The sequence below is a fragment of the Capricornis sumatraensis genome, chromosome 17, assembly GCF_032405125.1.
Source record: "Capricornis sumatraensis isolate serow.1 chromosome 17, serow.2, whole genome shotgun sequence".
Classification (NCBI taxonomy): domain Eukaryota; kingdom Metazoa; phylum Chordata; class Mammalia; order Artiodactyla; family Bovidae; genus Capricornis; species Capricornis sumatraensis.
This window is the reverse complement of record NC_091085.1, coordinates 62737464-62765122: the sequence shown is the minus strand read 5'-3', so window position 1 is coordinate 62765122 and position 27659 is coordinate 62737464. Positions and strand designations below refer to the sequence as shown.

General features: G+C 43.2%; 1 protein-coding gene across 1 annotated transcript in view; it reads left to right on the top strand.

Moving 5' to 3' along the window:
- The window catches only part of CCDC60 (coiled-coil domain containing 60), a 167662-nt gene that overhangs the window by 60407 nt on the left and 79596 nt on the right, over positions 1-27659 (top strand). The window contains exon 2 of the mRNA XM_068989616.1: positions 19246-19325. Coding sequence (XP_068845717.1) covers positions 19246-19325 — 80 coding nt within the window. The remainder of the gene's footprint in view (positions 1-19245; positions 19326-27659) is intronic.

Below are 27659 nucleotides of genomic sequence, written 5' to 3'. Positions count from 1 at the left end.
GCAGTTGCATTTTCACCCATTCACCCACTCGCTCAACCAAGAAACCTCTCTGTCCTTGCCATGTGCCAGAGACCGAAGATCCACGTGACAAGGCCACACACACTCCCTGCACGAACTGCCAGGCTGGAATTTAGAGGAGGAGCGAGGAAACATACAATTTACAGTGTAAGCATAGTAACCGCTTAAATCGGTGGTTTTTAACTTTGTGGTCAATACACAAATATGGAACCTAACAAAGAGGTAAGCTGAATATATAGCTAATATCTTAACTAGGAGCCACTTGGCTGTCTTTGTGAGCATAGGCAGAATCTCGGCCCGTCTGCCCCTTCCACTGATCCTCAGGCCGAAGCCCCAGCTCTAGAGCATTCTGCACGCCGAGGACTGAGAGGTGGTGAGAGGCGTCGCAGCTGCAGTTCTGTTTCACAGTTGTAAAGCCCCCACCAGGGAACCTGTGCAGCATCGGGTGCACTTGTCCAGGACACACTGCTGCGAAATAGCTCTCAGAGGACAGCTGGGGACAGACATCTGCTCATCGTGAGGGGTGCCAGACCCGTCTTGACGATGCCTGTGGCCCAGCCCAGGGCACCTGGGGGGGCGTCTCTGGGACCGTGGAGGGGAATATTCTGACTGCCTTTGACATGAGGGTCCCATCCAGGTGGGTGCGTGTGTGTGTTTGCTTACTGAAGTATAAAATCTGTCTGGAAGGATACAGAAGAACTTGATAACACTAGTCATCTCCAGAGAGGGAAATGAATGTCTGGAGGACAAGGTGGAAATAATAACTTTTTAACTACATACTCTCTTGTATGTTTTTAAATCATTTGAAAATATTACCTATTCAAAAAAAAAACTAAAATAAAAAATGAAGTGAAATGAAGTAAAACTCAAGGCTTCATTTTCAGTTCATAGTGAGGACCCTCATCTCTAAGCTTATCTTGCTGAAGTGGCTTCTCATGGTTCCTCGGCAGCGTTAAAGCTTTAGGCATCTTTCCTCCAGCTTGGGGATGTCAAGAGAACCCACATCAGCATCACACTCCACATTTCAGTTTCTCATGGTGCCTGCTGTTTGAGAACCTGTTTCTTCCAATCTCTGTGTTCAGTTCAGTCTGAAACCGGGGTAACAATCTCCCTCACCACCCCCAAGCCGTGTTTGGTGCCTTGATTTGTCACATTGTAGTTCAATTGCCTGTTTGATACAAGTCTCCCCACTAGACCATGAACTCCTTGAGGGCAGAGATGGTGTCTCATTCTGAGTCATGTCCCCAGCTGGTTGCTGACTCCCGGTAGGTATTTAAGAAACAGCGGGGCTACTCTTGCTCCTCACCCAGCCTCCTTAATGTGGTTCATGTACCTTGGAACTGAATAGCACCCTGTGGACAGCGCTATAGGGTTCATACCATAGCAGGCCTGGAGTCACACAAAGCCTCGTCCCAAGGGGAGAGGCCCCACCCAAGCTCTTCTGCATCTTGTCTGTTTTCTCTTTCAGCGCTGGCTTAGATACTCTGCTTCTGCTTCTTAAATGGAAGGTGAGCAGATATTAACCAATGGAAGGCTGGGTTTCCTTGGACCTTCAGGGACTTTGCCCAGATTTTGCAAAAAATGTTGATGTCATCTTCCAAGTTAAGAAAAAGAACTGAAGCTACATGGGGACTTAATCCCCTCCCCCCACCCAACCCATAGGCCCACCTGGCTATTGACAACATGAGGGAGATTTTCTCGGGTCACTACATGTTTCTTTTCTCCAAAATGAATTCCCAAGGAATTTGTTTCGTTTTCTAGAAAGGGAGTAAGTTGTGATGTGATCAGCAATACAGAGAGCCCCGTGATCAACTAGATGGCAAATTCTCACTCCTGTAGCCAAAATCCAGTCTTTGTACCCCTGTACTGAATTGAGTCTCGGAAACAGTTTAGGATGAAGTAGAAAAGAGTAGCTTTATTGCTTTGCCAGGCAGAGGGGGCCGCAGCAGGCTAATGCCCTCAAAACTGTGTGTCCCAACCCGGAGATTGTAGTGAGTAGTTTTATGGTAATGGTTCAAAGAAGACAGTGTGATGCATTCGTGGACATTCTTCTGATTGGTTGGTGATGAGGTTTCTAGGAGTCAGCATCATCAACCTTTTGGTTCCAACAGGTCTGGGGTCTGCATACTTGTGGGCAGTATGCAGTTAACTTCTTCCACCTGGTGGGGTTTCCGTATCTGCAAAACAGCTCAAAGCTATTGTTACATGTATCCCTTGAGGGGGACCAGGACCCTGCCCCAAGGCCACACTATTGTTTCCTGATTGTCTCTCTCTCTCCTCCCTGATTAGCTGCTGTTTGGCCACTGTCATCCAGGGAAGGTCTGGAGGCAAATGAAACCTATTTCCCATAATCAAGAAACCAGGGACACAAAAAGACTTTTGTGCCCAGGAGCCCCACAGGATCTTGCTAGGTTTCACTCTTACCAGCTGGGTGACCTCATCCAGGTTATTTAATTAATCTGGTTTCAGTTTCCTCACCCATAACATGGGGATAATAACAGTTACAGCCCTTAACTTTTGGAGTGGTTGTGAAGATTTAATGCGAAAACATATGTAAAGCGCCTGGTAAAGGAATGGCAGTCACGTGTCATGACGCTGATTTTCCTTCCTGGGACCATGGCGGACATTGATGATCAACCACAGAACTCTTTTCTGGAGAGATCCAACTGCAGGGAGCTACAGGCAGCCACTGCTACTAATGGGTAGATTGAAGCTAGCATTCAGCTTGGAGCCCATTTGCCATCTCTAGCCTAGTATCTTTCCAGACATTTGGGAGGTGCTGAAAATTCAGGCACTGTTATCATTATTAAACAGAAGCACCTTTGGCAAGGTGGCTGTTACATCCTGGGGCCCCTTCCCTGAATCTCCTTCAGGAGGTTGAGTGGCAGACTGTCATATACATTCCCATTGGCTACTAATGCTCAGCAGCTGGCCTGCTGGCCCCTCCTATTTAGTCTTTCAAAAGAGCTTATGAAATTAATATATTTACCTTTTAAAGAATTTTTTTTTAAACTGGGTGGTTAGCACATTTGCTGCTAGCAGGCCAGCTCAGTCCCAGGGCTGATGGGGGCTCACTGACGGTGGCCTCCGATTTCCATTTCTATCAAGAGCAGGGAGGCAAAGACAGATTAGGAGGAACCGGGACTTGATTGCAAGCTATGGCATCTAGCGCCACCTACTGTTATATCCCTGCATTGCTGCCGTTGCCAACTGCGTTGAAGTTGATAGCCTTACTCTGCCCTTAGTGAGTAAATGGGAATATTTTCATAATCTCACTCAAATTACATTTTTCCATTTATAACTTAATTTTGTAAAAATTCCAGATCCTCATGATGTCTTGGCAATGAAAGTAACATTTCCTTGGCATGTTTGGTTCCAAAGACCTACATACCAAGTGTGTCTTTTAGTCCTCATGTCTTTTGTTTTTTTTTGTTTTTTTTTTTTTTTAATTTTATTTTTTTTTTTATTAAATTTTAAAATCTTTAATTCTTACATGTGTTCCCAAACATGAAACCCCCTCCCACCTCCCTCCGCATAACATCTCTGTGGGTGATCCCCATGCACCAGCCCCAATCATGCTGTATCCTGCGTCAGACATAGACTGGCGATTCAATTCTTACATGATAGTATACATGATAGAATGCCATTCTCCAAAATCATCCCGCCCTCTCCCTCTCTCTCTGAGTCCAAAAGTCCGTTATACACAGCTGTGTCTTTTTTCCTGTCTTGCATACAGGGTCGTCATTGCCATCTTTCTAAATTCCATATATATGTGTTAGTATACTGTATTGGTGTTTTTCTTTCTGGCTTACTTCACTCTGTATAATCGGCTCCAGTTTCATCCATCTCATCAGAACTGATTCAAATGAATTCTTTTTAACGGCTGAGTAATACTCCATCGTGTATATGTACCAAAGCTTCCTTATCCATTCATCTGCTGATGGACATCTAGGTTGTTTCCATGTCCTGGCTATTATAAACAGTGCTGCGATGAACATTGGGGTACATGTGTCTCTTTCAATTCTGGTTTCCTCGGTGTGTATACCCAGCAGTGGGATTGCTGGGTCATAAGGTAGTTCTATTTGCAATTTTTTAAGGAATCTCCACACTGTTCTCCATAGTGGCTGTACTAGTTTGCATTCCCACCAACAGTGTAGGAGGGTTCCCTTTTCTCCACACCCTCTCCAGCATTTGTTGCTTCCAGATTTTTGGATCGCAGCCATTCTGACTGGTGTGAAGTGGTACCTCATTGTGGTTTTGATTTGCATTTCTCTGATAATGAGTGATGTTGAGCATCTTTTCATGTGTTTGTTAGCCATCCGTATGTCTTCTTTGGAGAAATGTCTATTTAGTTCTTTGGCCCATTTTTTGATTGGGTCGTTTATTTTTCTGGAATTGAGCTGCATAAGTTGCTTGTATATTTTTGAGATTAGTTGTTTGTCAGTTGCTTCATTTGCTATTATTTTCTCCCATTCAGAAGGCTGTCTTTTCACCTTGCTTATAGTTTCCTTTGTTGTGCAGAAGCTTTTAATTTTAATTAGATCCCATTTGTTTATTTTTGCTTTTATTTCCAGAATTCTGGGAGGTGGATCATAGAGGATCCTGCTGTGATTTATGTCTGAGAGTGTTTTGCCTATATTCTCCTCTAGGAGTTTTATAGTTTCTGGTCTTACATTTAGATCTTTAATCCATTTTGAGTTTATTTTTGTGTGCGGTGTTAGAAAGTGATCTAGTTTCATTCTTTTACAAGTGGTTGACCAGTTTTCCCAGCACCACTTGTTAAAGAGATTGTCTTTACTCCATTGTATATTCTTGCCTCCTTTGTCAAAGATAAGGTGTCCATATGTGTGTGGATTTATTTCTGGGCTTTCTATTTTGTTCCATTGATCTATATGTCTGTCTTTGTGCCAGTACCATACTGTTTTGATGACTGTGGCTTTGTAGTAGAGCCTGAAGTCAGGCAAGTTGATTCCTCCAGTTCCATTCTTCTTTCTCAAGATTGCTTTGGCTATTCGAGGTTTTTTGTATTTCCATACAAATCTTGAAATTATTTGTTCTAGTTCTGTGAAAAATATGGCTGGTAGCTTGATAGGGATTGCGTTGAATTTGTAAATTGCTTTGGGTAGTATACTCATTTTCACTATATTGATTCTTCCAATCCATGAACATGGTATATTTCTCCATCTATTAGTGTCCTCTTTGATTTCTTTCATCAGTGTTTTATAGTTTTCTATATATAGGTCTTTAGTTTCTTTGGGTAGATATATTCCTAAGTATTTTATTCTTTTTGTTGCAATGGTGAATGGAATTGTTTCCTTAATTTCTTTTTCTACTTTCTCATTATTAGTGTATAGGAATGCAAGGGATTTCTGTGTGTTGATTTTATATCCTGCAACTTTACTATATTCATTGATGAGCTCTAGTAATTTTCTGGTGGAGTCTTTAGGGTTTTCCATGTAGAGGATCATGTCATCTGCAAACAGTGAGAGTTTTACTTCTTCTTTTCCAATTTGGATTCCTTTTATTTCTTTTTCTGCTCTGATTGCTGTGGCCAAAACTTCCAGAACTATGTTGAACAGTAGCGGTGAAAGTGGACACCCTTGCCTTGTTCCTGACTTTAGGGGAAATGCTTTCAATTTTTCACCATTAAGGATAATGTTTGCTGTGGGTTTGTCATATATAGCTTTTATTATGTTGAGGTATGTTCCTTCTATTCCTGCTTTCTGGAGAGTTTTTATCATAAATGGATGTTGAATTTTGTCAAAGGCCTTCTCTGCATCTATTGAGATAATCATATGGTTTTTATTTTTCAATTTGTTAATGTGGTGAATTACATTGATTGATTTGCGGATATTGAAGAATCCTTGCATCCCTGGGATAAAGCCCACTTGGTCATGGTGTATGATCTTTTTAATATGTTGTTGGATTCTGATTGCTAGAATTTTGTTGAGGATTTTTGCATCTATGTTCATCAGTGATATTGGCCTGTAGTTTTCTTTTTTTGTGACATCTTTGTCAGGTTTTGGTATTAGGGTGATGGTGGCCTCATAGAATGAGTTTGGAAGTTTACCTTCCTCTGCAATTTTCTGGAAGAGTTTGAGTAGGATAGGTGTTAGCTCTTCTCGAAATTTTTGGTAGAATTCAGCTGTGAAGCCGTCTGGACCTGGGCTTTTGTTTGCTGGAAGATTTCTGATTACAGTTTCAATTTCCGTGCTGGTGATGGGTCTGTTAAGATTTTCTATTTCTTCCTGGTTCAGTTTTGGAAAATTGTACTTTTCTAAGAATTTGTCCATTTCTTCCACATTGTCCATTTTATTGGCATACAACTGCTGATAGTAGTCTCTTATGATCTTTTGTATTTCTGTGTCGTCTGTTGTGATCTCTCCATTTTCATTTATAATTTTATTGATTTGATTTTTCTCTCTTTGCTTCTTGATGAGTCTGGCTAGTGGTTTGTCAATTTTATTTATCCTTTCAAAGAACCAGCTTTTGGCCTTGTTGATTTTTGCTATGGTCTCTTTTGTTTCTTTAGCATTTATTTCTGCCCTAATTTTTAAGATTTCTTTCCTTCTACTAACTCTGGGGTTCTCCAATTCTTCCTTTTCTAGTTGCTTTAGTTGTAGAGTTAGGTTATTTATTTGACTTTTTTCTTGTTTCTTGAGGTATGCCTGTATTGCTATGAACTTTCCTCTTAGCACTGCTTTTATAGTGTCCCACAGGTTTTGGGTTGTTGTGTTTTCATTTTCATTAGTTTCTATGCATATTTTGATTTCTTTTTTGATTTCTTCTGTGATTTGTTGGTTATTCAGAAGTGTGTTGTTCAACCTCCATATGTTGGAATTTTTAGTAGTTTTTCTCCTGTAATTGAGATCTAATCTTAATGCATTATGGTCAGAAAAGATGCTTGGAATGATTTCGATTTTTTTGAATTTATCAAGTTTAGATTTATGGCCCAGGATGTGATCTATCCTGGAGAAGGTTCCATGAGCACTTGAAAAAAAGGTGAAATTCATTGTTTTGGGGTGAAATGTCCTATAGATATCAATTAGGTCTAATTGATCTAATGTATCATTTAAAGTTTGCGTTTCTTTGTTAATTTTCTGTTTAGTTGAATAAAGACCCGGCAGGTGCCTGCCCGCTGAGAGCCCTGGTAACTGGAGGGAGTGACTTGCCTGGGGTCACACCGCTGAGGGCCAAGGACTCGGGGCTCTGAATTCACATGCTTTTATTCTCCCTCTGTGTCTGTCACTCCTCCCCCCAGGGCCATCTTGGGACCACCTAGCTCAACACCTTGCCAGGCCCCTCAAAGCACAGTTTGCGTTCCCGTAGTGGATCCTGCTGGCTGATTCACAAAAGAGAGGAAGGGGAAGGCTGTATTGCGCCCCATGGAAGAAAAGCCAGTGAAGCAGGTCTCTATGCTTTTGCGCTTTTTTCTGAATGTCAGTTGTGCCCACCCCCACCCCAAGGCTCCCTCCTCACCCTCTGTAACACATCACTCTGCCTTCATTAACTGGAACGTTCATCCCCTCCGTGTGCTTCTCCAGAATCCATCATCACACTCGTCCTCCTTCTCGAGGAGACTGGATGGATGAGTCAGAGTTCTTCAGAGAAAGAGAACTAATGGGACACGTTTAGGTAAAGATACAGATTTGTCGTCGTTGTTCAGTTGCCAAGTCGTGTCCGACTCTTTGAGACCACACGGACTGCAGCACGCCAGGCTTCCCTGTCCCTCACCGTCTCCCGCTGTTTGCCGAAGTTCACGTCCACTGGAATGGTGATGCCGTCCAGCCATCTCATCCTTTGTTGCCCTCTTCTCCTTCTGCCTTCTGTCTTTCTACAGAGATTTATTATAAGGAATTAGTTCATGGACTTGTGGGGGCTGATAAGCCCCAAGACCTGCATTTGGCAAACTGGAGACCCAGGAGAGCTGTTGGCGGAGCACCAAAGGCCTAAGACCCAAGAGAGCTGATGGTGTAAGTTCTAGTTCAAAAGCTTCCAGACTCAAGACCCAGGGAGGGCCGACATTTCAGTTTGAGTCCAAAGGCAGAAAAAAACATGTCCCAGCTGGAAGGCAGTCAGACTAAAGGAATTCCCTCTTACTGGGGATGGTCTGCCTTTTATTCTGTGCAGTCCTTCCAAATGATTAGATGAGGCTCACCCTCACTAGGGAGGGCTGTCTGCTCTGTCAGGTTAAATCTTAAACTCATCCAACAGCATCCTCACAGAAAAACCCAGAATAACGTTTGTCCAAATGTCTGAGCAGCCCATGGCCCTGCCAAGTTGACACACAAAATGAATCATAGCACCAGGCGTCTGATCGTGCCTCTGCCAGCTGACAAGCTATGTGAGTGCGGATGATTGCCTCTCTGCTTCTGTCTCTCTTTCTGTACAATGGGTGGCACTTTCAGGATCCGCCACAGCTTTCACACCAAGACGAGGTCAGTCCATCAGTCCCCAGTCAGTGAGTCGTTTCTGCCCTACGCTTGGACTCCTGCCGGGGGCCAACTTTGCTCTGGAGCTCGCGTTGCACCGGCTGAGACTTCAGCAGGTCCCCATCATGGTCTGAGACTCTCTCTGCCCAATCCGGCTCACTCCTTTTCTTTCTCACCCTCAATAAGACTCTTGTGCCCCTGTCTCAGTGCCCACTTCCCAGAGGGCCCAGCTGATGTAGATGTTAACATTCTTAAGGAGTTCAGGTCATTTACTCTGCAGAACGACTGTACCGCAAGGTGATTCTAGTTAATAATACTGTATTACATATTTGAAAGTTGTAAGGGAGTCCATCTCAAAAGTCCTCATCACAAAAAAATATTTCTGTAACCGTGTAAGGTGACAGATGTCAACTAGATTTATTGTGGTGGATTTATCTTGTGGTAGATTTTTTGTGGTGTACTATACAAATATCAAATCATTGTGTTGTACACCTGAAACAATGTTATATGTCAATGATATCTCAAAAATAACAAATGCTGTCTAAAGGAGGCACCCTGCCTTTAGTGAAGAGAGTCTCTAAAGAATTCAGGAGCTCATTTCATATTTCAGTTGCAAGGTCTGCATCTGGATGAGGTCATTAGTTCAGGGTTATCCATACACTGTAAGTGGGTATCTGCCTTATACCCTTATGGCATAGAAGTTTACTCTCCCCAAAGGAAAGCATCGATCACCATCATAAAACCACCAAAAGCTTAAATATCAGTATGCAAGCTGAGACTCGTGTACACTGGACTCATGTGTACACTCTTCCCATGGACCCTACCCACTCTCTGCTTGCTTTGTTGTTTATACCTTGTCCATAATGAGTCTGCAGTTTGCTAAACATCTTGCCTATTCCTCAGTGTTCTCTTTTCCAACCGTCTCCCTTTCCCCCGCCCCCCTCACCACTTGACAGAGCATCCCCAGCTGTTCCCCTGACGTCTGTATCAACCCAAGTACATTTAGCAGGAATTCATTTCCATCTTAATCTGATTCAAGGAAGTGGATCATATTTTAAGAACTAACGAAGATGGGTTTAGAACATGCTTTCATAAAAGACAAGAGAACAACAGACATTTCAAAGATTGCCTCTCTGGCCTTGACCTTCAACCAATCATTCTGATCTTCTGCCGTATAAAAATTCTTATGACAAAATCTAACAAAGCGCAACGGGCCAGCTTTGGAGGCAGCATCCATAAATTAATAGCTGTCACTGCTATCCCTTGTCTAGCCCCTGCCATGCAAAATTGGGAGCAGGGTAAAGTAGTGGTTAAGAGCACATGCTTTTCAACAAACAGCAACAACAAAACCCGATTGAAAACTAGACAGAGGATCTGAACAGACATTTTTTAAGGAAGATGTATCCCGATGGTCAAGAAATACATGAAAAGACATTCGGCATCTCTATAATCATCAGGGAAATGCAAATCAAAGCCACAATGGGATATCGCTTCACACCTGTTAGACTGGTCACTCTCTAAAAGGCAAGAATGGGAGAATGTGGAGGAAAGGGAGACCTTGTATACTGTTGATGGGACTGCAAATTGGTGCAGCCACTCTGGAAAACAGTATGGAGATTCCTCAAAAAATTAAAAAGAGAACTGCCATATGAGACCTAAACGTTCCATTTCAATAGCCAAGATATGAAAACAGTCCAAGTGGCCATCAGTGGGTGAATAAATAAAAAAGATGTGTGGTGTGTGTGTGTGTGTAGTACTTCTCAGCCATAAAAAGAATGAAATCCAGCCATTTGTCACAACATGGATGAGCCTTGAAGGTACTATGCTAAGTGAAAGAAATCAGACAGAGAAAGACAAATACTGTATGATTTCACTCATACGTGGAATCAAAAATCAATAAATGAAATAAAAACCAGATTAGTGGTTACCAGAAGGGAAAGTGGTTGGGAGGTGAGTGACACAGGTGATGGAGGTCACCTGTTTGCTGATGGATGGTTTTAGTCTTGTGGTAGTATCACTTTGTAGTGTGTACAGATGTCAAATTATAATGCTGTGCACCTGAAACTTATACACTAAGAGAGACAACAACAGAAACCTAAAACAAGACACGTGCTTTGATGTCACGTGAACTGATCTCAGTGCCTGACTTTGCCATTTAATAGCATGTTGTTTGCTCTTTTTGAAGCCTCTGTTTGCTCCTCTGTAAAATGGGAAGAATAGTAATGAGGCGAGGACTAAGTGGAATCATGAATTTCAAAGAAGAACACGCTTAGGCTCATGTATGGCACGTAGGTGAATGATGATGTCGTTGGTAGACAGCATTAGGGCCTTTTCACCGATGAGGAACAGACTCAGGGCAGATGTATGACTTGCCCGATTACCCGATAGTGAAGTGACAGAATCAGGACCCCAACCTGGGCCTTTTGGACAACAAAGATCTTTCCATGCATTCCTATCACCTCCGCTTGTCAGCTATCAAGTTAAGCCAAATCGTTTCCAAGTGCTACTGTCTAAAACAGTCCCAGCGCATGAGTATTAAGTGTGTGTGCATGCCCGAAGTCACTTTAGCCATGTCCAAACTCTGCAACCCTGTGGACCATAGCCCACTAGGCTTCTCTGTCCATGGGGTTCTCCAGGCAAGAATACTAGAGTGGGTTGCCATTTCCTCCTCCAGGGGATCTTTCTAACCAGGGATCAAACCCATGTCTCCTGCATCTCCTGCATTGCAGGCAGATTCTTTACCACTGAGCCACAGGGTAATAAGCCCCTAAATGTGAAGGTACCTGCCCCCGAACCATCCCTACCTCAGGCTCCACTATGGGTCTATACAAATGCATAATCTTTCAACCTGACACATTATAGGATGTTACGTTGCGTTTCTCACAGCCCTGCCCTCAGAGACCCATATGTAGATGAGAGGCAGGACACGTGATACAGAAGGGGACAGGGCAGAGATTCACCTTGGCTTTCCAGGCAGCAGAGAATGGAGGCGCCACCCACACTCTGCAGAGCAATGGAAGACCTGAAGGATCTTAAGACTAGGGGCACACTCAAGGGAAGCAAAGACAAAATCAAGTCTCCCAGGATAGCTTTTATGAAAGTCAGCTAGGGATAGTCACAGAAATTAAACAAAGGACATCCAGAGACATGGTGATAGGATTGTACTTGGCTTTTATTTTCTCCTTTTTTTTTTTTTTTTTTTTACCTCTTTCCCTGGTATCTGTTAGTTCATTTCTTAACCCGGTGATGATCTAAAACGTAGAGTTGTATTGCAAACGTGTTACCTCAGTAAGGAGACACCCTAATCAGTGTCTGTAGGGAGGAAATACTTAGCATTAGCTTGTTTTTCAGCAGGAAGGACCTAAAGGGTGTGGTACACAGAACACAGGAGTTTTGATACAAGCAGAGCTGGTCTCCGAGGTCTGGAATATACAGTACTTCCTGAGGGAAGAAACTGGGAAAAGTCGGAGAGTTCTGCATTTTCTCGAAAGGTGGGTTTTGATAATCTTGAGAGAGCTAGAATGATCCTAATTCTGGATATGCATCTTAGCCACAGGAAATTCTGAGGGTGTCAGGCTTAGAATCAAAAGATAAGGGATGTACAAAGTTATCATCTGCAAAGGGGTCCTCGGTTAAAGGGAAAACCAGCTTTATAGTCTAAAAATAACTGATCAGGACCTGGAGCCAAGGCATTTGTATAAGCTATAACATAACCATTGGTGGGGGGTGGGAGGAGTCATTTTCATTTCCTAGTCCCCGTGGAAGACTGATCCTCGCAAACTACATTTCCCAGGTACCCTTGCCAGCTGGCTTCCCTGTAGGTTTAGCCAGTAGGAGGTGGAGTAGGAAACTGGAGGGAGGGAGCGAGAGGGAGGGAGGGAGGGAGGGAGAGAGAGAGAGAGAGAGAGAGAGAGAGAGAGGGAGGGGGAGGGGGAGAGGGGGAGGGGCAGGCAGGCTACTGTTTTTCTCCCCATCTCTCACTCAGCTTCCGGTGGCACCTTCAGCTGAAAATACACTCTTCCACGAGTCCAGCTTCTGCCAAGTGGCCCAATTCTAGAGCTTCTGAAGGCTACCTTTTCCCTTAGTCCTTCCAGCACTGGAAGTGGTAGAAGTTTCATTTTGCTAATCTCTAGCATGACTTATCTTCCCTAATTTGGCTTTTCAGCTCTTCTGAGACCTTTGTAACTGCTCCCCTATATTTCAGTCTTGAACTGCATGATTTCCTACCTGTAGCCCTGCCTGATACTGTGTGTTAAAATATACTTTAATTTTTTTTTTAACTATAGTTTATTTACATAGAGGCTTCCCTGGTGGCTCAGCAGTGAACAATCTGCCTGCAGTGTAGGAGATACGAGAGACACAGGTTTGATCCCTGGGTCAGGACGATCCCACGGAGGAAGGAGTATTCAGTATTCAGTATTCTTGCCAGGAAAATCCCATGGCCAGAGGAGCCTGGCAGGCTACAGTCCCCTGGGGTCTCACAGAGTCAGACACGACTTAGTAAGTGAACACACTGAACACAGTTCATTTACAGTGTTGTGTTAGTTTCTGCTCTACAGCAAAGTGAACCAGTTATCTATTATTTATATGTCTATATATAGATATATCTATGTACATACGTAGACACACGCTGTGTTTTAGCTTCCTTTCCATGGTGTCATTGCAGAGCACTGAGGAGAGGTCCCTGTGCTGCGCAACAGGCCCTTACTGTCTGTTTTATATATAGCAGTGTGTATGTGTCAATCTCAATCTTCTAGTTTATCCCCCCCCACCAGTAACCATAAGTTTGTTTTCTGTTAATACATCTGTAACTCGATTTCTGTTTTGTAGATAAGTTCATTTGTGCCCAAAATAGACTTTTAAATTACATCATTCCAGGCTCTTAGATTACTCATTTAAAACAACATTAAAAACTTACATTTTGCTTATTTTGATAGTTAGAATTGCTTTACAAATAAGAACAACGCTATTATCTTATTATAAGTGAAAGTGAAGTTGCTCAGTCGTGCCCGACTCTTTGCGACCCCATGGACTGTAGCCTGTCAGGCTCCTCCGTCCATGGGATTTTCTAGGCGAGAGTGCTGGAGTGGATTGCCGTTTCCTTCTCCAGGGCATCTTCCTGACCCAGGAGTCAAACCCGGGTCTCCCACATTGCAGGCAGATACTTTACCATCTGAGCCACCAGGAAGATCTATTTTATTATTTATCATTTTATTATTAGATAGTTGATATAAGTAAACTATTTTAGAATCAGGAAAAAAATGTAGCCCAAATAAATATTATTATTTATCTACAATTCAAGCAGTCTAAGATAACATTCCTTTTAACAATATGTTATATTTACTTCCATGGGCTTCACCGGTGGCTCAGATGGTGAAGAGTCGTTCTGCTAATGCAAGAGACCCAGGTTCCATCCCTGGGTCGGAAGATCCCCCGGAGAAAGGAATGGCAACCCACTCCAGTATTCTTACCTGGAGAATTCCCATGGACAGAGGAGCCTGGTGGGCTACAGCCCATGTGATCACGAAGAGTCGGACACGACTGAGCGACTAACACTGACTACCTGCTGATACCTTGCCATGTATCAATATTTTAAATCATAGTTTATATCAGTTTATATATATATTTTAGGAATTTCTGTAGATTTTTATGAATGCAGACCTTAAAATTCTCTATGATCTAAGTTCTTAAACGCTTTGTAACATTGATTTTTCCCTTGAAATTATACTTCCTTCCACATCAGTTGAGTATGCATCTCAGCCACATTAAATAGTAGCACCCAATTCAGATCATCATACACCATTGTCTGGCTCGACCACAATTTATTCGCCCAGTGCCTGTTGCTGGACATTTAGACGTTTTTCACTATTACTCACACTGCTGTGGTAGACATCCTCGTGGATAAATCTTTTTTTATCCTTGCTGCATAATTTTCTTGGCTAGAAGCAGATTTGCTGGAGCAAAAGAACATGTATTTTTAAGACTTGTCATTACATATGGTGAAATTGCCCTCTAGAAAGGTTGTAGAGATGGCAGTGCTTGGATGCTTTGTGAACTTCTCATTGTGCTCACATCGAAGTGCGTTTATAAATATCCTGACAGCCAGTTCTCCCTCATTCAATGCCCATTATTACCAGTGGCTTATTTCACTTGTAATTAAACAGTTGTCACAATAAAAATGGTCTCCTAAGAATCCACGAAAATACTGCAATAATTTCAGCACTTGTGGAGCGCATCTTCTCCTAAAGCCTTGTGTCAAGCCAAGGACACAGTTGGGTTTTGCAGCTGTAAATTGTTCAGCACCAATCCCAGTCTATATAAACTCAGTCTTTTACAGTAGTGCGAATTCCTGGTGCACAGGCAACTGTCATTAGGTGAGATTTCAGGGAAAATCCTTGAAGTTTGGACAGTTATCATAGTTCCTTCATGAAGGGGGTGAAACCTGGGATGTTTAGGAGAGTAAAGGGCACACAACTGACACCAGGAAGCATTTCAGTCATAGATTTTCAGATTATGGCAAGGAAATCTGAATGTGTTCATTTTGTCTTTGTTCATAAATGTGTTCTAATCATAACATCTGTGATGAACATTGCTTTGGTTCTGAAAGAAGGAATTAATTGGATGCTCAACAAAGGGGAGGGGGATTAGAAAAAGGCAACCCTGATTTCAAATGTTTGATCTCGAAATAGGGCCAATATCATTGCTTTCACTGAAAAAACTGCACCAGAACAGGGATCATCTGGTCTTAATTTTCTAGAGGAGAAAGAGAACTGGTTGAAATAATTATTGATCTGTTGCTGCCCTGACACATCTAAGGGAGGAAGCTGTTTCAGAAATATTGTGGTTGTGAGGGAAAGAAAAGCCAAGTCAACTGGCTGAAAAGTAGTAAAGGAAATGTTCGTGAAAAGGTCAGGTTCTGGTGAAGGTTGATCAGTTCAACAAGGTACCATGGAACAGGTTTTTCTTTGACTCTCCTGTCTGTTCTTCCCCACATTTTCAGCTGGAGGGTGGCTCCCTCATGGGCACAGAATGGCTGCCAAAAACCCCCACAGGTATCTGCTTCTCTGTCCACAGTCTCTGAGGAAATAGAACTTCTCTGCCTGTGGTTCCTTAGACTTAAGAATCATGTTTCTTAGAAACTTGTAACTCATTAGTCCCAACTGGGTCACATGAGCATCCCTCAGCCAGCCTGTGATGTCAGGTGGGCTCTGTGCTGTCTGGCTTCGGTTAGGACCACCCCTGTTGCTGATACCATGAGTTTTTTCCGAGGCACACGTGCTCCATGGGAGAGGGGCAGGAAGTCTTAGCAGGCAAACCCATATCAAGAGGAGAGAAGGGATACCAGGAGTGTGAAAAAAGCCAATGTCCATTATTTAGAAGTTTTAAGAAGAACTCCTGGAAATTCTTACAGGGCTCCTTGGAAATCTACCTCTCCCCCCTCTTCATCATCCCTCAAGATGGAAACTGATAGATTTGCCATCAATTTTCAGCCAAGGGATAGAAACACCATTGTGTATTGGTATAAGCTTGATATATTACCTGTAAGTTATTGCTAATGATAGCTAGAGAGATAAAGTTTATAAATGACTTCATTGTTTCATGTCTGCTGCTGCTGCTAAGTCGCTTCAGTCATGTCAGACTCTGTGCGACCTCATAGACGGCTCACCCACCAGGCTCCCCCGTCCCTGGGATTCTCCAGGCAAGAACACTGGAGTGGGTTGCCACTTCCTTCTCCAATGCATGAAAGTGAAAAGTGAAAGTGAAGTCACTCAGTGTCTGACTCTTAGCGACCCCATGGACTGCAGCCTACCAGGCTCCTCCATCCATGGGATTTTCCAGGCAAGAGTACTGGGGTGGGGTGCCATTGCCTTCTCCAGTTTCATGTCTAGCAGAACTTATTCAAGGCTGTCTCAGATACCTTTTTGTATCCTCTATGCTTAATTTGGGCAGGTGGTGCCAGTGGTAAAGAATCTTCCTGCCAATGCAGGAGACACAAGAGACGTGGGTTCAGTCCCTTTTAACAATATGTTATATTTACTTCCATGGGCTTCCCTGGTGGCTCAGATGGTGAAGAGTCATTCTGCCAACGCAAGAGACCCAGGTTCCATCCCTGGGTCAGAAGATCCCCTGGAGAAGGAAATGGCTACCCACTCCAGTATTCTTTCCTGGAAAACTGGATGAACAGAGGAGTCTGGCAGGCTACAGTCTATGGGGTCTGAAAGAGTCAGACACTATTGAGCACACACGCATGCTATATTTAGTGGATAAGAAGGAATACCCTGGGGACTTGCAGTAGCTTCTCCTCCTCTAATCTGAGCTGCCTGCACAGGACGCATACTAGGTGACCCAGGAAACACGTGGTTCAGAATGAGGCAAGCCAGTGACAGTCCCTTCCCTCTACTCCAGAGCCCTCTCTCCATCTCCTCCATCCCACCAGAAATGTCGTTCAATTTTGCTTTGTTTTTTCAGCACTAAATTAACAGTTTATTTTCCTTATAGTCTAGATGTGCATGGGGCCAACAATTCACTTTATATATTTTTTAATATAAATTTATTTATTTTAATTGGAGGCTAATTACTTTACAATATTGTATTGGTTTTGCCATACATCAACATGAATCCGCCACAGGTATACACATGTTCCCCATCCTGAACACCCCCTCCCTCTTCCCTCCCCGTACCATCCCTCTGGGTCGTCCCAGTGAAAAATATTTTATTGGAGTATAATTGTTTTACCATGTTGTATTAGTTTCTGCTGTACAGCAAAGTGAATCAGTTACACAATATGCCTATATCTACTCTTTTATAGATTCCTTGTCCATATAGGTCATAACAGGGTATTGAGTAGAGTTTCCTGTACTACACAGTAGGGCCTTATTAGCTATCTATTTTATACAGAGCTGTGTGTATATGTCAGTCCTATCCTCCAAATCTAACCTCCGATCTTAACCTCCTCCATCCTATGATAACCACAAATTCGTTTGCTAAATCTGTGATGCTGTTTCTGTTTTGTGAATAACTTCATTTGTACCATTTTTTTAGATTCCACATGTAATCAATAGCGTACGATATCTGTCTTTCTCTGACTTACTCCTCTCAGTATGACAATCTCTGGGACCATCCCAATTCGTTCAGTTTTGATATGGATCCATTCCCTGCCTTCTTCATTCCACTCACAAGGCCCAGAGCAGCAGGTACCACAGCCCAGTCTTATTTTTGGAGAAAGTGGGTGATAATGGCTGCTGAGAAAGCACCACGCCTCCTCCCACGTGTCCACATTACTATGATTTCTGTTAATGAGCAGCTGACTTGTCCTCACTGTGCCTTCAGAAACCACTCTCAGTACAGTTCCACCCTCCACCATGGTCAGATTTCACTTGCTGTTTCTTTTTTCATCTTTTCTCTTTGTTTATTATATAACTGATTAACATTTACTGCAGAGCAATGGGGAAATCACATAAGCTAAGAGAAAATAATAAAATCTGCCATAATCCCACCCCAGAGAGAATTGCCACATGACAAGGGAGTTGTTTTTTTTTTTTTAATATCTTTTGATATGTGTACATCCAAACAGATCATTTTTCCAAAAACAAAGAATCATGCAATAGCTATTACTTTGTAATGAGTCTTTCTCAGAGAACTCCTCAGAGCATCTCTACACTTTAAATTGTTATACTGTCATTACATTTAATTGCTGCATAGCATTCTGTCCTTACGAGGCACCATGACTGCTGAACCTGTCTTCTGTTGTGAAGTTGTGATTTCCACGAGTTTGCTGTCACAGGCAGCATCCTAGCAGTTTTGTGGATGAACCTCTGTATGCGTGCAAGGATAGTCCCACAGGATGCCTGACAGCAGAAGAATCATTAGACCCAAGGGCATGCCCGCTTTTACAGCATTTAGTATGCACTGATGAATTGCCCTTCAGAAAAGGCATTACAATGTATTCTCCCACCAGTTTCTTCTGAAAGCATCCATTTTCTCATAATTTCTTGGCATTTCCTTTAATTAAAAAACCTAATATTACGGGAATTAATTTTAAGACAAGATAATCAAGTTAATAGTCTTGTTATTGTTCACCAAATTGGTGGCTGAGAAAAGTGACTTTTATATTAAAATATAGTTAATTGAACTCTCTTCTTTATATTGACCCAGGATCCACCTTTGAGTAATAAATCTGTCTTGTGAGGTTTCACCCGTGGCTAAGAAACGCAAATGAATAGCAAAAAGGGAAAGAAAAACCCATAAACAATTACTTGGATAAGTCACTCATAAAATCCTGCTAGGGGAGCAGTGGGAAGGTTACATTTGCATCTTTATATTGACAAAATTCAGCTGTCTAAATCCACTACCTCTGCCACCTACAACAATGATTATCAATATTCAACTTTTTGTCTGAGTATAATGCTCATAATAGAAGCTACTGTTTTTCCAAAGCTTGCTGTAAGTCAGAAATTTAGCAACTAATTTGATCATCACAACAAGGTAGGAAATGGTCCCCCATTCTTCTGCTGAAGAAACTAAGACCCAGAAAGGATGAGTAATTTTTCCAAGGTCACACAGGCAGTCACCAGACAGAATGAGGATCAGAGCTCAAATTCGTCCATCTCCAAAACTCTTGCTGTTTCCAGCATGCCCCAGGATCTCTCTTTGGTGGAGACAAGGATGCTGTGACCCGCAAGGGCCCCTCCAACCTGATTAGACGTCTCATATGAGCACACGGGCCTCCTGCAGCCCAGCTCTGCTGCTAACAGTTGTACTAATGCTTTTCCTCTCACTTCTTGACTTCCCGTAGGTCCCAGAAAAGCCAATGAGAAGCATCAGGTATATGGAGAAGGAAATAATAAACCTCAAGAAAGACCTTAAACGAAGCCGGTGAGTGAGCCCTGCACTGAACAACCCGCAGACAAGCTGATAGGGACGAGCCCATAGGCTTCGGGATGATGTGTGTGGGACTTTGCCCAGTCTCAGTGCCCCTCAGCCTGAGCCATAAGCCAGAGATTGGCAGGAGGGCAGCCCTCTGAGGACTGGGGACAGAGCCATTTCTTGGCTGGACTTTGCAGGGAGTACCAGGGTGACCTGCACCAGAGTCACCTCCCCATTCTTTCTCAGGCCAGTCCCGTGCCTATAATTCCCTCTGCTTTCCTTCCTGGGACTGAATCCAACTCAAGAGAGTCTTCATGTGCTCCAGAAAACTCTTCCCTTTTTACAGCACAGCCACAGCACGGTAGCCAAGAGTCAGACGGACTTGGTCTCAAATATGGGCCCAGCTACCTGCCAGCTGGTGACACTGGAGGAGCTACTTAACCTCCCTGAGTCTCTGTTTCCTTAACTGTAGAGTAAATATAATAATACGGGGCTGTTAGAAAGACACGGTGAAATAACACACTGAAATGCCAGAGCCTTGTATACAGTGTCACTCATAGCTTTTTCCACCCCACCAATTCCTTCCTGCATGGTAGCAAGAGCAAACTGAGATCTGGGACCATATTTTATTCATTGCTGTGGGGTGAGGTGGAATTTCCCTCTCCTCACCCCTTAACTCCTTCCTGGGACCTGTAACGTTCCAAGGTGGCATTGTACATAGGGCTTTTGGCAGAGCAACTCAAGGCAGGGTAAGAAATGGAGATTCTTTTAACAGAAAACACACAGGAGACATGCTCAGCAGGGGGTGCTACAGGCAGTGTGGGGGGTTGGCGGTCTGCTTTTCTTGCACGTCTCCCGCTCTGAGCCAGACCCCGGTAAGAATCGCAGGGACACGTTTCCTTCCTCACTGCTGTGGTCAGGGAGTCCTTCCTTCGCTGCCCACCCAAGTCTCTACTCTGTGTAACAGCACAGCTTTGACTGAATGGGATGACTCAACCCAAGAAGAGGCAGGAAGCTATGGGCTTTAGAAACTGGGGAGAAGGAAGGGAGGAAGGGAGGCATCAAGACAGGGCCCCAGAGAACAATTCCCCACCAATCACCGGAGGGGTGGCTGTATCAGCTCTGAGAGGGTCTCTGGATATCCACTGTCCAGCAGAAATATAATGTGATCTGTTCATGTAAATTAAAAATTTTCAGTAGCCCACATTGAAATAAAATTAAAAAGTGGGCAAAAAAAAGGTGAAAGTCATTCTTATAATATATTTAGCCAAATATATCCAAAATATTATCATTCAACATGTAATCAATATAAAAAGGTATTTTTAAAAAGGTATTAATGAGAAATTTATATTCTCTTTTGAACATGTGATGAAAACAGGTGAATGATGAAAATCCACAGTGTACAGTTACACTTAGAACATATATTAACTTAGACCCACCACATTTCAAGTGATCGGTAGTTATTATGGACTGAATTGTGTCCACTCAAAATCTGTATGTTGAAACCCCAACCCTCTACATAATTGCATTTGGAGAGAGGGCCCTTGAAAAAGTCAGTTCAGTCTCTCAGTCATGTCTAACTCTTTGTGACCCCATGGACTGCAGCACGCCAGGCTTTCCTATCCATCACCAACTCCCGAGCTTGCTCAAACTCATGTCCATCAAGTTGGTGATGCCGTCCAACCCTCTCATCCTCTGTTGTCCCCATCTCTTCCTACCTTCAGTCTTTCCCAGCATCACGGTCTTTTCCAGTGAGTCAGTTCCTCGCATCAAGTGGCCAAAGTATTGGAGTTTCAGCTTCAGCATCAGTCCTTCCAATGAATATTCAGTACTGATTTCCATTAGGATTGACTGGTTTGATCTCCTTGCAGTCCAAAGGGACTCTCAAGAGTCTTCTCCAATACCACAGTTCAAAAGCATCAATTCTTTGGTGCTCAGCTTTCTTTATAGTCCGGCTCTCACATCCTCTCACATACATGACTACTGGCAAAACCATAGCCTTGACTAGACAGACCTTAGTCGGCAAAGTAATGTCTCTGCTTTTTGATATGCTGTCTAGATTGGTCATAGCTTTTCTTCCAAGGACCAAGTGTCTTTTAATTTCATGGCTGCAGTCACCATCTGCAGTGATTTTGGAGCCCCCCAAAATAAAGTCTGACACTGTTTCCACTGTTTCCCCATCTATTTGCCATGAAGTGATGGGACCGAATGCCATGATCTTAGTTTCTGAATGTTGAGTTTTTTGTTTTTTTTTTTTAAGTGGAATACAGAGGAGTGATTGTTTTATTATTATTTTTTTTCAATTGGAGAATGAAAATTTCACTTAACAAAGGAAATGAGTAACACATCATCATAATTTATGACTTGATCTGCTGTTGTGATAAGTTAATATATACAGTGCTATTAGGTTTAGTTAATTTAAAACATACATATCACTTTTTAATCTCCCTAAAACTTTACAAAGTAATATCATTTTTCCCATTTTATGGACAAGAAAACAAAAAATCAGAGCAGTTTATAATGTGTCCTCACCAATCACACATTAGAAAGGAGCAGACTGAGTTGTGAACCAGTGCTCTTAAATACTATTTTTTACCACTTATAAACCAAAATCACTTGCGGTCTAAGGTAACCCAAACAGTTAAGGGACTCTGTTCTTTTCAAGCCTGTATGGCAGCTCATCTGTTAACAACATGGTTACTGAATATTTTAAGCCCCGTGTTGAGACCTACCACTCAGAATAAAAGATCCCTTTCGAAATATTACTGCTTATTGATAATGCATCTGGTCACCCAAGAGCTCGGATGGAAACGCAGGAGATTCGTGACGTTTTCGTGTCTGCTGACACAGCATCTGTCCTGCAGCCCATGGATCAAGGACTAATCTCAGCTTTCAAGTCTTTCACTTAAATGCATTTCATGAGGCTGCCATACATAGTGATTCTTCTGATTAATCTGGGCAAAGTAAATTAAAAATATTCTGGAAAGGATTCACCATCTTAGAGCTAGTCACCATCTGCAGTGATTTTGGAGCCCCCCAAAATAAAGTCTGTCACTGTTTCCACTGTTTCCCCATCTATTTGCCATGAAGTGATGGGACCGAATGCCATGATCTTAGTTTCTGAATGTTGAGTTTTAAACCAACTTTTTCACTCTCCTCTTTCACTTTCATCAAGAAGCTCTTTAGTTCTTCGCTTTCTGCCATAAGGGTGGTGTCATCTGCATATCTGAGGTTATTGATATTTCTCCTGGCAATCTTGATTCCAGCTTGTGCTTCATCCTACCAGCATTTCACATGATGTACTCTACACATAAGTTAAATAAGCAGGGTGACAATACACAGCCTTGACATACTCCTTTCCCAGTTTGGAACCAGTCTGTTGTTCCATATATAAGTTCTAATTGTTGCTTCTTGACCTGCATACAGGTTTCTCAGGAAACAGGTAAAATGGTCTAGTATTCCCATCTCTTAAAGAATTTTCCACAAGTTTGTTGTGATCCACACAGTCAAAGGCTTTGGCTTAGTCAACAAAGCAGAAGTAGATGTTTTTCTTGAACTCTCTTGCTTTTTTGGTGATCCAGTGGATGTTGGCAATTTGATCTTAAACGAAGCCTGTGAGCGAGCCCTACACCAAACGACCCACAGACAAGCTGATAGGGCCGATCTGATAGGCTTCGGGGTGATGCGTGTGGGTCTTTGCCCAGTCTCAGTGCCCCTCAGCCTTAACCATAAGCTGGAGACTGGCAGGAGGGAAGCCCTGGGAGGACTGGGGACAGGCCCATGTCTTGGCTGGACTTTGCATCAGAGTGACACCACCCCCCGCCCTCCTATTCTTGCTCAGGCCAGATCCTTTGCCTTTTCTAAATCCAGCTTGAACATTTGGAAGTTCACAGTTCACGTACTGTTGAAGCCTGGATTGTAGGATTTTGAGCATGCTTTGCTAGCATGTGAGGTGAGTGCAATTGTGCAGTAGTTTGAACATTCTTTGGCATTGCCTTTATTTGGGATTGGAATGAAAACTGACCTTTTCCAGTCCTGTGGCCACTGCTGAGTTTTCCAAAGTTGCTGGCATATTGAGTGCAGCATTTTCACAGCATCATCTTTTATGATTTGAAATAGCTCAACTGGAATTCCATCACCTCCACTAGCTTTGTTTGTAGTGATGCTTCCTAAGGCTCACTTGGCTTTGCATCCCAGAATGTCTGGCTCTAGGTGAGTGATCACACCATCGTGGTTATCTGGGTCATGAAGCTCTTTTTTGTATGGTTCTTCTGTGTATTCTTGCTACCTCTTCTTAATATCTTCTGCTTCTGTTAGGTCCATGCCATTTCTGCCCTTTAGTGTACCCATCTTAGCATGAAATATTCCCTTGGTGTATCTAATTTTCTTGAAGAGATCTCTAGTCTTTCCCATTCTATTGAAAATGTAATTAAAGTCAAATGAGGTCAGAAAGGTGGGGCCCTAGTCCAATAGGATTGTTGTCCTCATGCCAGGAACATGCACCCACAGAGAAAAGGTCAGGCAAGGCCTTAGCTAGTAGATGTCTTCTGAACTGTAGGAGGTGCACCTTGATCATGGACTTCTGGCCTCCAGAACTAAGAGAAAATAAACATCTGTTGTTTAGACCATGTGTTCTGTTCTGACAGCCCCATCAGACTCATGTAACTGTCACTGTTGTAATTACCCTGCAGAGAATGTCCCAGCGCAAGGGGGATGATGGCGTGCAGTCTGAGTTTGAAGCAGAGCCAAGCTCAGAGATGGCCTGTGTACTTCCCTCAGAATCAAGGGATGAGATCCACAGGGACCCCTCTGTTAGTTGTGGACACATTGCCCTGTACAGTGTGTGAACCCAGGTTAAAGGGCTTTGAGTTCCCCTGTGGCTCAGCAGTAAAAAATCTACCTGCCCTGCAGGAGATGTGGGAGATGAGGATTTAATCCCTGGGTCAGGAAGATCCCCTGGAGGAGGAAATGGCAACCCATTCCAGTATTGTTTCCAGGACAAATCCCAAGGGCTGCCATCCAGAGGGTCACAGAAAATCGGACACATCTGAGTGAGTGAGCGTAGAAGGCTTTAGAGGTTGATGGTTTGGGAACCCAGGAGCCCCAGGAACCCATGAGAGGTAGAGTTAAGAGGCCAGGAGTTACCTGTGTGCGGACATGCAGGCAGGCGGCAAAGAAAGAGGGCTGTGCACAACCGAGGGCACACCTCCCAGCGGGGATTTGTCCTCTGCTCTGCAGTCATGCCTGGAGGATGTTCCAGGCTTCAGAGGGAATGGCGCAGCCGGGAAACTGGATCAGAGGTGAGATTCAAAATACGGGACCATCACGTATGTCATGGCAGTAATTGATCGGAATAAACACTGGCCATACAGAACCATTATGACCGTGTCAGTTCTCACCAGCTGATAGTAGGCAGCCTTGAGGTAGATGACTCTAACTCAACATGCAAAGACACACCAGAGTCTCTGGAGCCTGGAAATGAGAGTTCCACAGTAATCTGTACTGTAGACTAAAGGCTGATAACTGTGCCTTGATCCATGAAAGTTCCAGATACCAGGACTCGACCCAGTCCGAGGAGGGCAACGAGCAGTAGTGAGTCAGCCTGTAACCAGAACTGACTTGCTAAATTTCCAGGAAATCTGCAAGCCAGTTATTAAGCACAGCTACTGTTAAGAATTAAATTATATAAACTTACATGTTGGGTTGTAAGTTTCTAAATCATATAAACTTAAATATTGGGTTGGCCAATAAGTTCATCTGTGTTTGTCCACAAGATATAACAGGAAAACCCCCAAACGAACGTTTTTGGGCAACCCAGTACATGATATTAAAACAAACGTGATAAATACTCGTAACTCATCACTCCTTAATGATTTCATATATTTTTACTGCTGGCTGTGCTCTTGAGATTACGTCTGTTTATAGTATCTGTGTGGTAGACATTACTGTAAAATGGGGGCTCCACATTCACTGACTTCATATCAGTAGCTCAGCATCAGCCACAGTGGGAATACATGTGCACAGAAATCATCAGAAGCTACAAATCAGGCTCATTGTCCCTCCAGAGAGGACCAGCACCCTCTGCGGACATGCCCCCAGATAACCAAGGTAGAGCTTTCCTCTAAGCCTGTAGAGCAGAGGGGTGAAGGAAAGGTGATAAAGACAGTGGCTTTTCTGCCATCCTTGGTTTGGCAGGCTGAGTCTGTCCTTTTTGCCAGACGCATCTACCATGGCTAGAATTTAACATCCTCATCAGACAGGCTTTAACATCCTTAGCCAAGTGCTGGATGTGAAGGACAGTGTGGAAAGAGCCAGACAGAAAAGCCACAAGGCAAGAAAACAAGAAACGACAGTAAAACCTTCCACCTGGCCATGCTCCTGGATCCCACTGACATTTAAGGAGCCAGAGATCCCCCTTCAGAAGCAAACACCTTGTTTTCCAGGGGAAATCACCCCTCTAAGAGATGCACACCCCTTGGCCTCATCACACAGTATTAAATGAGGTGAATGATTAGCGGAGAAGATAATGTCTTTTCCACTTACTGTTTTTAATATCCGTTTCACCTCCTGTTAGAATCCAGCCCACCTTGTGTCAAACACCTTCACTGTCTCCTTGATTTTTATTTAATACTTCAGCCCTCTTATAATTCAATTGCACCATCCCTGGTTTCATGGCCAATTTAACATGATGCTAAAAAGAATAAAAATCTAACTGCTTTCCTCCTCGCCTGTTCCACCAGATGTTCGGTGGCACTAAGCAGCCACCGTACGCTCACTTGCCGATTTCTCTTCCCTAGCAGAAGTTGACACCCAGGGCTTCTATGTGTGCCCAGTTCTAGGTCGACTCTTGAAGGCAATGGCATGTCTTCCTCCAAAGCTGTTGATGCTTTTTATTGCACATGTTTTAAGGGAAACAGACATCTCTGCTACTAAAACAACAGACATGTCGAAACTGAAGCTATGATTTACCCACACAAAGTTTAGTTAGGTGCCAGCAATTGCAAATAAGCAGTGACGAGTTAGCCCTCTCCCCCAGCAGAGCCCAGCAGGGTACAAGCTATGCAGGTGCTTCCAAGGTCTGAGGCTTTGCTTTCCAGCTGCATTTTGGGAGACAGCCGAAGCAGGGCAATGAGAAATGACAGAGGTGGGATTTGGGCACAGGAAGAAGCTTTATCTTTTTTATGAAGTTAGACACTTCTTCTTGGTCCCTCCTTAGTTTTCTGTGATCATTCATTTTCTTCAACAAATATTTATTGAATACCAGGAATCACCAGGTACACACCAGGCATCATTGTGTATACCGGAGACAGGGCAGTGAAATAGACAAAATTCCTGTCCTCAATGAATAACAAACAACAATGTGTGTTGAGCAAAAAGACAAACAAGTTAGCGAGTAAATGTACAGGACTGGGGTGGGGACATTGACCATATCCTGTGAAGAATATAAAAGAAGGTGATGTGCAGGCATACTCATTTTACCTCGCTTCACACGTACTGCATTTGTTATAAATTCAAAATTTGTGGCAACCCCACAAGTCTGTTAGAGGCTCCATTTTTCCAACAGTATTTGCTCACTCTGTGTCTCTGTGTCACATTTTGGCAATACTCCCAATATTTCAGACTTTCCCATTCTTACAGTATCTGCGATGGTGATCTGTGATGTGACTGTTGCAAAAACATTAAAATTCACTGAATTTTCAGATGATAGTCTTCTCCAGCACTGAAGTATTCTTTAATTAAGCTATGTACATTTTTTAAGATATAATGCTAGTGCATGCTTAGACTACAGTACAGTGTGCATGCTAAGTTGCTTCAGTCGTGTCCAACTCTTTGCGATCCTGTGGACTGTAGCCCGCGAGGCTCCTCTGTCCATGGGGATTCTCCAGGCAAGAATACTGGAGTGGGTAGCCATTTCCTCCTCCAGGGGATCTTCCCAACCCAACTCCCTTACGTTTCCTGCATTGGCAGGCAGATTCTTTACCAGTACAGTATAAACATAGCTTTTATATGCGCTGGGAAACCAAAAAAAAAAAAAAAAAGTGTGACTTGCTTTATTGCAGTACTCACTTTATTACAATGGCCTGCAACCCAACTCACAGTATCCCCGATGTCTGCCTGTACGCTGCAGTGGGGCTGATGGGGAACAAGTGCTGCTTTAGTGAGAGGGGTCAGAGGAAACAGTTTTGTAAAGGGGGCCATGGGCTGACGTCTGAATGGTGCCACTTGAATGGAGTATTTTATGGGACAAAAAGTGAATGGGTACCAAAGCCAGAACGAACCAACAGTATTGGAGAAGCAGAAAGAAAACCACCATGACTGGAGCAGATGAGGGAGATGGGCGCA